The sequence below is a fragment of the Heterodontus francisci genome, chromosome 49 (assembly GCF_036365525.1).
Source record: "Heterodontus francisci isolate sHetFra1 chromosome 49, sHetFra1.hap1, whole genome shotgun sequence".
NCBI lineage: Eukaryota > Metazoa > Chordata > Chondrichthyes > Heterodontiformes > Heterodontidae > Heterodontus > Heterodontus francisci.
In genome coordinates, this window is record NC_090419.1 from 9,158,345 (window position 1) to 9,171,297 (window position 12,953).

The 12,953-nt window shown below is 51.1% G+C and overlaps 1 protein-coding gene across 1 annotated transcript in view; it reads left to right on the top strand.

Annotated features, from left to right (window-relative positions):
* Positions 1 to 12,953, top strand: part of LOC137358281 (synapsin-1-like) — a 193,336-nt gene that overhangs the window by 143,352 nt on the left and 37,031 nt on the right. The window contains 2 exon segments of the mRNA XM_068024194.1: positions 520 to 594; positions 1,535 to 1,637. Coding sequence (XP_067880295.1) covers positions 520 to 594; positions 1,535 to 1,637 — 178 coding nt within the window.

Below are 12,953 nucleotides of genomic sequence, written 5' to 3' on the forward strand. Positions count from 1 at the left end.
TGTGGTCACACCACTGGGCTAGTAATCCCGAGGCCTGATAATCTACCTAGACCTGTGTTGAAATCCCACCACAGCAACTGGGGGAATTTAAGTTCAAGTAACTAAATAAATCGAGACATTTTGTCGAGGCTTTTCGTCTTGCACTCATCAGGACAATCTGCAAGAATACCAATGTCAGGGAAAGCCACAAATTTATACTGAATGAGAAGAGAGTGCTGATTGGTTGGCACTCTCTTCTCATACACTGTAAATTTGTTGCTTTCCCTGACATTGGTATTCTTGCGAGTTGTCCTGATGAGGGCAAGACGAAAAGCCTCGACAAAATGTCTCGATTTTCAGCCAGACTGAAGTTCTCTAGTATCAAACGACTAATTAAATAAATCGGGAATGAAAAGCTACTCTCAGTAATGGTGACCGTGATACCAGATTGGGAGGGGGTTAGAGGTCAAAGGTTACAGTGAGTGCAAAGGGGCCGAATCCTCGATCGGGCAATCCTAACAACCTATGTGCCTGTTTCAGGAGGACGTCGATCTCGGGGAACTGGAAGGCTAACACCGGGTCCGCCATGTTGGAGCAAGTGGCCATGACCGACAGGTAAATATACAATGGCACAATGCACTTGAAACTTGAGCTCATGGAGCATCAGGGCCTCTGGCACTTGATTCCAGGCCCTTTTCAGAGTGCGAGGGAGCCAATATTTTAGCCTGAGGGCCCAGAGTTTGGGTCACCTGACAAGATCTGAAGCTTCTATCCGCCTGTGGGGTCATATGGAGCCTCTTAGGTGCCTGTCGGAAAATGCAGGGGTTAACTGGGACCCAGGAGTGGGGAAACCGAGAGAGGTGGCACGACAGAGGGAGAGAGGCAGCAGAACAAGGAAAGCACTGAGAAGCGACAACGAGGCCACAGGCCCCAGACAGGAGTCCAGGCCCTGAGATGGGAGTCCAGGCCCTGAGATGGGAGTCCAGGCCCTGAGATGGGAGTCCAGGCCCTGAGATGGGAGTCCAGGCCCTGAGGTGGGAGTCCAGGCCCTGAGGTGGGAGTCCAGGCCCTGAGGTGGGAGTCCAGGCCCTGAGGTGGGAGTCCAGGCCCTGAGGTGGGAGTCCAGGCCCTGAGGTGGGAGTCCAGGCCCCGAGGTGGGAGTCCAGGCCCCGAGGTGGGAGTCCAGGCCCCGAGGTGGGAGTCCAGGCCCCGAGGTGGGAGTCCAGGCCCCGAGGTGGGAGTCCAGGCCCCGAGGTGGGAGTCCAGGCCCCGAGGTGGGAGTCCAGGCCCCGAGGTGGGAGTCCAGCCCCCGAGGTGGGAGTCCAGCCCCCGAGGTGGGAGTCCAGCCCCCGAGGTGGGAGTCCAGCCCCCGAGGTGGGAGTCCAGCCCCCGAGGTGGGAGTCCAGCCCCCGAGATAAGAGCACAGGGGCTTGGGTAGCAGGACAGGGCCTGAAATACAGGGCCTTGGTTCGGGCCTAGCGGAACATGAAACAGCAGATGCCCCAGTAGATCACCCAAGATGTCAATGCACTGAGTCTTCACTCTTTACCACCAGGTATAAACTTTGGGCAGATGAATGTTCGGAGATGTTTGGTGGAATTGAGATCTGTGCAGTTGAAGCAATTCACGGGAAAGACGGGCGAGACTACATCATCGAGGTGAGAGGTCAAACACAACCATTTTGATAGATGGACAACTGAATGATAATCATTAAAGTTAAATTCTTTCCGATCCATTCGCTTCAAAGCTTTCCGCCATCATTTATTCACACGTCAGCTGTGACTCAGTGATTCCCACTCTTGCCTGCAAGACAGAAGGTTGTGGAATCGAGCCCCATAATCCAGGCCCCACACTCCCCCTGGTACCAGTACTGAGGGAGCGCCGCACTGTCGGAGGGTCAGGACTGAGGGAGCGCCGCACTGTCAGAGTGTCAGTACTGCGGGAGCGCCGCACTGTCGGAGGGTCAGGACTGAGGGAGTGCCGCACTGTCGGAGGGTCAGTACTGAGGGAGTGCCGCACTGTCGGAGGGTCAGTACTGAGGGAGTGCCGCACTGTCGGAGGGTCAGTACTGAGGGAGTGCCGCACTGTCGGAGGGTCAGGACTGAGGGAGCGCCGCACTGTCAGAGGGTCAGTACTGAGGGAGCGCCGCACTGTCGGAGGGTCAGGACTGAGGGAGCGCCGCACTGTCAGAGGGTCAGTACTGAGGGAGCGCCGCACTGTCGGAGGGTCAGTACTGAGGGAGCGCCGCACTGTCGGAGGGTCAGTACTGAGGGAGCGCCGCACTGTCGGAGGGTCAGTACTGAGGGAGATCCGCACTGTCGGAGGGTCAGTACTGAGGGAGAGCCACACTGTCGGAGGGTCAGTACTGAGGGAGAGCCACACTGTCGGAGGGTCAGTACTGAGGGAGAGCCACACTGTCGGAGGGTCAGTACTGAGGGAGATCCGCACTGTCGGAGGGTCAGTACTGAGGGAGAGCCACACTGTCGGAGGGTCAGTACTGAGGGAGAGCCACACTGTCGGAGGGTCAGTACTGAGGGAGAGCCGCACTGTCGGAGGGACTGTCTTTCAGGATGAGACGTTGAACTCGAGGCCCCCGTCTGCTCTCTCAGGTGGTGGTAAAAGATCCCACGGCCACTATCGGAAGAAGAGCTGGGGGGAGGAGTTCTCCCCGATGTCCTGGCTGCTCATATTTTCTCCCTGAACCAACATCACCTAAACAGATTACCTGGTCATTTAGCACATTGCAGCTAGTGGGATCTTGCTATGCGAAAATTGGCTGCCCCACTTCCTACATTACAACACTGACCATACTTCAAAAAAAACTCCTTCGTTGTCTGTGAGGAGCTCTGGGACGTTCCGAGGTGGTGAAAGGAGCTGGAGAGATGGGAGTCCCTCTCTTTTCCTCATCTCCTCTCTCAGTTATCAAACACACTGGACGGTTTTCCGAAATAAGTCGGTGTCCCTGAGTGTTGAGTGAGGACCGATTCAGGAGCTGCTATGGTAATGCAGTAATAACCTGTTAATAACCACTGGGCTCACATGGAAACAGTTAATAGCGAGATTGCAGCACCAACGGCAGTGTGGGCCAGTGAGAGACGACGAGGCTATTCGGCCAGTCATGTGCAAGTTGGTTCTTTCCCTGAGCAATCCCGAACTAATCCCACTGCCCCGCTCTCTCCCCATAGCCCTGTATCAATCCCCAAACTAATCCCACTGCCCCACTCTCTCCCCATAGCCCTGTATCAATCCCCAAACTAATCCCACTGCCTCGCTCTCTCCCCATAGCCCTGTATCAATCCTCAAACTAATCCCATTGCCTCGCACTCTCCCCACAGCCCTGTATCAATCCCCAAACTAATCCCACTGCCCCGCTCTCTCCCCACAGCCCTGTATCAATCCCCAAACTAATCCCACTGCCCCGCTCTCTCCCCATAGCCCTGTATCAATCCCCAAACTAATCCCACTGCCCCACTCTCTCCCCACAGCCCTGTATCAATCCCCAAACTAATCCCACTACCCCACTCTCTCCCCACAGCCCTGTATCAATCCCCAAACTAATCCCACTGCCCCACTCTCTCCCCACAGCCCTGTATCAATCCCCAAACTAATCCCACTGTCCCACTCTCTCCCCATCGCCCTTTGCTTCAAATATTTATTGAATTCTCCTTCAGAAGATGGGAACAATCTCTTCCTGAATGACAAAGTATTCCATCGCCAACAGCTCCTTAGACCCTGTCCTTATCGTGACTTGTGATAGGTGGATGCCAGGATGGTGCGGGGTGCCTGAAAATTGCAGATAACGGCTTCCCCTACCAGCAGTACTGACTCTATCAAAAACAATTCAGCTGTGACAGCTTTCCTGAGGACATTTCCAGTAATAATAAACATATTTATTGCAGAAATAGATTGGCGAAATGACTAAGATCACTCCAAGAAATCTTGTCTTAAATGACTCAACCCTTGACAGTTAGAAGTTCATCCAGCTCCAAAATTAGAATTGCTCTTAGGAACAGGAGGAGGCCATTCAGCCCCTCAAGCCTGTTCTGCCATTCAGTGAGAATTCATGGCTGATCTGTGAACTAACTCCATATTCCTGCCTTTGCTCCATTTAAAATTAACCATTGATCCAGCATCGATTGCCGTTTGCGGGAGAGAGTTCCAAACTTCTCCCACCCTTTTGTGTGTCGAAATGTTTCCTAATTTCACTCCTGAAAGGTCTGCCTCTCAGTTTTAGTCTCTGCCTCCCAGTCCCAGACTCCCCAACCAGCAGAAGCAGTTTCTCTCTCTCTCTACCCTATCAGTTCCCCCAAATATCCTGAAACCGTCAATCAAATCACCCCTTAACCTTCTAAACGCCAGGGACTACAACCCGAGTTTGTGTAATCTCCCCTCGTAATTTAACCCTTGGAAACCCGGTATCATTCTGGTAAATCTCCACTGCCCTCCCTCCAAGACCAATATCATCTTCCAATGGTCTGGTGCCCAGAACTGTTCACAATACTCCAGGTGTGGGTCTAACCAGGGCTTTGTATAGCTGAAGCATGACTTCTACCCCCCCTTGTATTCCAGTCCTCAAGATATAAAGGCCAGCATTCCTTTAGCCTTTTTGATTAATTAATGTACCAGTTCATGATATTTTAATGGTCTGTGTACCCGGATCCACCAAGTCTCTTTCACATCATCTCGAAGAAATACCCCGACGAGTTACACAGGCGGGTTCCGAGCCGACTGCCACCTGCCTGAACGGCCCCGAAAGGGCCATCTCGAATCTTCGACATCCCGACATCCCTCCGGGATCCCGGCGCTCCTCCCACTCTGACCTTCCTGCTGGCGAGATTCCTTCTGTAAGTGGGTTCAGTCCCCGGCCACTGTCTGACCCAGACTGTTCGCAACCTCAGCGTCATATTTGTTTTCTTGGTGATGGGCAGGATGGGGTGACAAAGATCTAGAGAATGGCCGGCGTGAAAGGAACACAGTTTCAAGCAATGGTCAGGCAATCAGAGGGGAGCAGCCATTCAACTTCTAATGATGAGGAGACTCTCTCTATAAAAGGGGTCCCCGATGGGGAGACTCTCTATAAAAGGGGTTCCCGACGGGGAGACTCTCTCTATAAAAGGGGTTCCCGATGGGGGGACTCTCTCTATAAAAGGGGTCCCCGATGGGGAGACTCTCTCTATAAAAGGGGTTCCTGATGGGGAGACTCTCTCTATAAAAGGGGTCCCCGATGGGGAGACTCTCTATATAAAAGGGGTTCCCGACGGGGAGACTCTCTCTATAAAAGGGGTTCCTGATGGGGAGACTCTCTCTATAAAAGGGGTCCCCGATGGGGAGACTCTCTATATAAAAGGGGTTCCTGATGGGGAGACTCTCTCTATAAAAGGGGTCCCCGATGGGGAGACTCTCTATATAAAAGGGGTTCCCGATGGGGAGACTCTCTATAAAAGGGGTTCCTGATGGGGAGACTCTCTCTATAAAAGGGGTCCCCGATGGGGAGACTCTCTCTATAAAAGGGGTCCCCGATGGGGAGACTCTCTCTATAAAAGGGGTCCCCGATGGGGAGACTCTCTCTATAAAAGGGGTTCCCGATGGGGAGACTCTCTCTATAAAAGGGGTTCCCGATGGGGAGACTCTCTCTATAAAAGGGATCCCCGATGGGGAGACTCTCTCTATAAAAGGGGTCCCCGATGGGGAGACTCTTTCTATAAAAGGGGTCCCCGATGGGGAGACTCTCTCTATAAAAGGGGTCCCCGATGGGGAGACTCTTTCTATAAAAGGGGTCCCCGATGGGGAGACTCTCTCTATAAAAGGGGTTCCCGATGGGGAGATGACAGGCCTGGATTACGGGGCTCGAGTGTCTGGAATGGGGGCTCGAACCCACGACAGTTTTGACGGAGAGGTGAGACTGAGAGCCACTGATGAATGCCAGGCCCTCTTTCGCTGTGACGCAAACCCTTCAACGCAGTGCCAAGATGCTTAAAGTTTTATTGTTTCCCACAGCCTGAAGGCTCAGCCATTATTAATCAGCTGGCACAGCTGAACATAACGATTGACCTTATTCACGCACATTGTCTAACGCTCTCTGATCTTTCGATAAATTAAATGACGGCTTAGTCAGTTAAACAGACATGGTGTAAGCCTGGATTGTGCAAGGCCAATCAGTTACAGAGACTCAGACAGAGGGAGAGAGAGAGATGGAGAGAAGGAGGGACACAGAGAGAGAGAGAGGGAGGGAGGGACAGAGAGAGTGATGAGAGCCGATGGAGGAGTTTTTCTGAAGTGAGGTCACTGTTGTAATGAGGAAGTGCAGCAGCCGCTCTGGGAACAGCAAGATCCCACAAACAGCAATGTGATAATTGACCCAGATGTCTGTTTTTTAGTGATGTTGGTTAAGGAATAAATATCGGCCACAAGACACCAGGGAGAACTCCCACCTCCTCCATTAACCCTCTTCCAATAGTGGACGTGGGTCCTTTTACATCCACCTGAGACGGCAGACGGGGGCCTCGGGTTTAAACTCTCGGACTGAAAGATGGCCCCTCCGACAGTGCGGCACTCCCTCAGTACTGACCCTCCGACAGTGCGGCACTCCCTCAGTACTGACCCTCCGACAGTGCGGCACTCCCTCAGTACTGACCCTCCGACAGTGCGGCACTCCCTCAGTACTGACCCTCCGACAGTGCGGCACTCCCTCAGTACTGACCCTCCGACAGTGCGGCACTCCCTCAGTACTGACCCTCCGACAGTGCGGCGCTCCCTCAGTACTGACCCTCCAACAGTGCGGCACTCCCTCAGTACTGACCCTCCGACAGTGCGGCGCTCCCTCAGGACTGACCCTCCGACAGTGCGGCACTCCCTCAGTACTGACCCTCCGACAGTGCGGCACTCCCTCAGTACTGACCCTCCGACAGTGAAATGTCCCACACCCCTCACTGGAAAACTCTGATATACCCCATTCCCCTCGCTCTGACACTCTGATATATCCCACACCCCTCACTGTAACACTCTGATATATCCCACACCCCTCACTGTAACACTCTGATAGATCCCACACCCCTCACTGTAACACAGTGATATACCGCACACCCCTCACTGTGACACTCTGATATATCCCACACCCCTCACTGGAACACTCTGATATACCTCACACCCCTCACTGTAACACTCTGATATACCTCACACCCCTCACTGTAACACTCTGATATATCCCGACACCCCTCACTGTAACACTCTGATATATCCCACACCCCTCACTCTAACACTCTGATAGATCCCACACCCCTCACTGTAACACAGTGATATACCGCACACCCCTCACTCTAACACTCTGATATATCCCACACCCCTCTCTGGAACACTCTGATATATCCCACACCCCTCACTGTAACACTGATATATCCCACACCACTCACTATAACACTCTGATATACCCCACACCCCTCACTGGAACACTCTGATATATCCCACACCCCTCACTGTAACACTGATATATCCCACACCCCTCACTGTAACACAGTGATATACCGCACACCCCTCACTCTAACACTCTGATATATCCCACACCCCTCACTCTAACACTCTGATATATCCCACACCCCTCACTGTAACACTCTGATATATCCCACACCACTCACTGTAACACTCTGATATACCCCACACCCCTCACTGGAACACTCTGATATATCCCACACCCCTCTCTGTAACACTCTGATATATCCCACACCCCTCACTGTAACACTGATATATCCCACACCCCTCACTGTAACACTCTGATATACCCCACACCCCTCACTGTAACACTGATATTTCCCACACCCCTCACTGTAACACTCTGATATACCCCACACCCTCACTCTAACGCTCTATATCCCACACCCCTCACTCTAACATTCTGATATATCCCACACCCCTCACTGCAACACTCAGATATACCCCACACTCCTCTCTGTAACAAACTGATATACCCCACACCCCTCACTGGAACACTCTGATATACCCCACACCCTCACTCTAACGCTCTATATCCCACACCCCTCACTCTAACATTCTGATATATCCCACACCCCTCACTGCAACACTCAGATATACCCCACACTCCTCTCTGTAACAAACTGATATTTCCCACACCCCTCACTGTAACACTCTGATATACCCCACACCCTCACTCTAACGCTCTATATCCCACACCCCTCACTCTAACATTCTGATATATCCCACACCCCTCACTGCAACACTCAGATATACCCCACACCCCTCACTGTAACACTCTGATATACCCCACACCCCTCACTGGAACACTGATATTTCCCACACCCCTCACTGTAACACTCTGATATACCCCACACCCTCACTCTAACGCTCTATATCCCACACCCATCACTCTAACATTCTGATATATCCCACACCCCTCACTGTAACACTCTGATATACCCCACACCCCTCACTGGAACACTGATATTTCCCACACCCCTCACTGTAACACTCTGATATACCCCACACCCTCACTGTAACACTCTGATATATCCCACACCCCTCTCTGTAACACTCTGATATATCCCACACCCCTCACTGTAACACTGATATATCCCACACCCCTCACTGTAACACACTGATATACCCCACACCCCTCACTGGAACACTGATATTTCCCACACCCCTCACTGTAACACTCTGATATACCCCACACCCTCACTCTAACGCTCTATATCCCACACCCCTCACTCTAACATTCTGATATATCCCACACCCCTCACTGCAACACTCAGATATACCCCACACTCCTCTCTGTAACAAACTGATATATCCCACACCCCTCACTGTAACACTCTGATATATCCCACACCCCTCACTGCAACACTCTGAAATATCCCACACCCCTCACTGTAACACGGATATATCCCTCACTGTAACACTCTGATATATCCCACACCCCTCACTGTAACACTCTGATATATCCCACACCCCTCACTGTGACACTCTGATATATCCCACACCCCTCACTGTAACCCACTGATATATCCCACACCCCTCACTGTAACACTCTGATATATCCCACACCCCTCACTGTAACACTCTGATATACCCCACACCCCTCACTGTAACACTCTGATATATCCCACACCCCTCACTGTAACACTCTGATATACCCCACACCCCTCACTGTAACACTGATATATCCCACACCCCTCACTGTAACACTCTGATATACCCCACACCCCTCACAGCAACACTCTGATATACTCCACACCCCTCACTGTAACACTCTGATATATCCCACACCCCTCACTGTAACACTGATATAACCCACACCCCTCACAGTAACACTCTGATATATCCCACACCCCTCACTGTAACACTCTGATATATCCCACACCCCTCACTGTAACATTCTGATATATCCCACAGCCCTCTCTGTAACACTCTGATATATCCCACACCCCTCAATGTAACAAACTGATAAACCCCACACCCCTCACTGGAACACTGATATTTCCCACACCCCTCACTGTAACACTCTGACATATCCCACACACCTTCACTGTAACACTCTGATATATCCCATACCCCTCACTGTGACACTTTGATATACCCCACACCCCTCACTGTCACACTGTGATGTACCCCACACCCCTCACTGTAACACACTGATATATCCCACACCCCTCACTGTCTCACTCTGATACACCCCACACCCCTCACTGTAACACTCTGATATATCCCACACCCCTCACTGTAACACTCTGATATATCCCACACCCCTCACTGTAACACTCTGATATACCCCACACCCCTCACAGTAACACTCTGATATACCCCACACCCCTCACTGTAACAATCTGATATACCCCACCCCCCTCACTGTAACACTCTGATATACCCCACACCCCTCACTGTAACACTTTGATATACCCCACACCCCTCACTGTAACACTCTGATATACCCCACACCCCTCACAGTAACACTCTGATATACCCCACACCCCTCACTGTAACACTCTGATATACCCCACACCCCTCACAGTAACACTCTGATATATCCCACACCCCTCACTGTAACACACTGATATACCCCACACCCCTCACTGTAACACTCTGATATACCCCACCCCCCTCACTGTAACACTCTGATATACCCCACACCCCTCACTGTAACACTTTGATATACCCCACACCCCTCACAGTAACACTCTGATATATCCCACACCCCTCACTGTAACACTCTGATATATCCCACACTCTTCACTGTAACAATCTGATATACCCCACACCCCTCACTGTAACACACTGATATACCCCACCCCCCTCACTGTAACACTCTGATATACCCCACACCCCTCACTGTAACACTTTGATATATCCCACACCCCTCACTGTAACACTCTGATATATCCCACACCCCTCACTGTAACACTCTGATATATCCCACACCCCTCACTGTGACACTCTGATATATCCCACACCCCTCTCTGTAACACTCTGATATATCCCACACCCCTCACTGTAACACTGATATATCCCACACCCCTCACTGTAACACTCTGATATACCCCACACCCTCACTGTAACACTCTGATATATCCCACACCCCTCACTGTAACACTCTGATATACCCCACACCCCTCACTGGAACACTGATATTTCCCACACCCCTCAGTGTAACACTCTGATATATCCCACACCCCTCACTGTAACACTCTGATATATCCCACACCCCTCACTGTAACACTCTGATATATCCCACACCCCTCACTGTGACACTCTGATATATCCCACACCCCTCACTGTGACACTCTGATCTATCCCACACCCCTCTCTGTAACACTCTGATATATCCCACACCCCTCACTGTAACACTGATATATCCCACACCACTCACTGTAACACTCTGATATACCCCACACCCTCACTGTAACACTCTGATATATCCCACACCCCTCACTGTAACACTCTGATATACCCCACACCCCTCACTGGAACACTGATATTTCCCACACCCCTCACTGTAACACTCTGATATACCCCACACCCTCACTCTAACGCTCTATATCCCACACCCCTCACTCTAACATTCTGATATATCCCACACCCCTCACTGTAACACTCTGATATATCCCACACCCCTCACTGTAACACTCTGATATATCCCACACCCCTCACTGTAACACTCTGATATACCCCACCCCCCTCACTGTAACACTGATATATCCCACACCCCTCACTGTAACACTCTGATATATCCCACACCCCTCACTGTAACACTCTGAAATATCCCACACGCCTCACTGTAACACTCTGATATATCCCACACCCCTCACTGGAACACTGATATAACCCACACCCCTCACAGTAACACTCTGATATATCCCACACCCCTCACAGTAACACTCTGATATACCCCACACCCCTCACTGTAACACTCTGATATATCCCACACCCCTCACTGTAACACTCTGATATACCCCACCCCCCTCACTGTAACACTGATATATCCCACACCCCTCACTGTAATACTCTGATATACCCCACACCCCTCACTGTAACACACTGATATACCCCACACCCCTCACAGTAACACTCTGATATATCCCACACCCCTCACTGTAACACTCTGATATACCCCACCCCCCTCACTGTAACACTCTGATATACCCCACACCCCTCACTGTAACATTCTGATATACCCCCACACCCCTCACTGTAACACTCTGATATATCCCACACCCCTCACAGTAACACTCTGATATACCCCACACCCCTCACTGTAACACACTGATATACCCCACACCCCTCACTGTAACACTTTGATATACCCCACACCCCTCACAGTAACACTCTGATATATCCCACACCCCTCACTGTAACACTCTGATATACCCCACACCCCTCACTGTAACACACTGATATACCCCACCCCCCTCACTGTAACACTCTGATATACCCCACACCCCTCACTGTAACACTTTGATATATCCCACACCCCTCACTGTAACACTCTGATATACCCCACCCCCCTCACTGTAACACTCTGATATATCCCACACCCCTCACAGTAACACTCTGATATACCCCACACCCCTCACTGTAACACTCTGATATATCCCACACCCCTCACTGTAACACTCTGATATACCCCACACCCCTCACTGTAACACACTGATATACCCCACCCCCCTCACTGTAACACTCTGATATACCCCACACCCCTCACTGTAACACTTTGATATATCCCACACCCCTCACTGTAACACTCTGATATACCCCACCCCCCTCACTGTAACACTCTGATATATCCCACACCCCTCACAGTAACACTCTGATATACCCCACACCCCTCACTGTAACACTCTGATATATCCCACACCCCTCACTGTAACACTCTGATATACCCCACCCCCCTCACTGTAACACTGATATATCCCACACCCCTCACTGTAATACTCTGATATACCCCACACCCCTCACTGTAACACACTGATATACCCCACACCCCTCACAGTAACACTCTGATATATCCCACACCCCTCACTGTAACACTCTGATATACCCCACCCCCCTCACTGTAACACTCTGATATACCCCACACCCCTCACTGTAACACTTTGATATACCCCACACCCCTCACAGTAACACTCTGATATATCCCACACCCCTCACTGTAACACTCTGATATATCCCACACTCTTCACTGTAACAATCTGATATACCCCACACCCCTCACTGTAACACACTGATATACCCCACCCCCCTCACTGTAACACTCTGATATACCCCACACCCCTCACTGTAACACTTTGATATATCCCACACCCCTCACTGTAACACTCTGATATACCCCACCCCCCTCACTGTAACACTCTGATATACCCCACACCCCTCACTGTAACACTCTGATATACCCCACACCCCTCACTGTAACACTCTGATATATCCCACACTCTTCACTGTAACAGTCTGATATATCCCACACCCCTCACTGT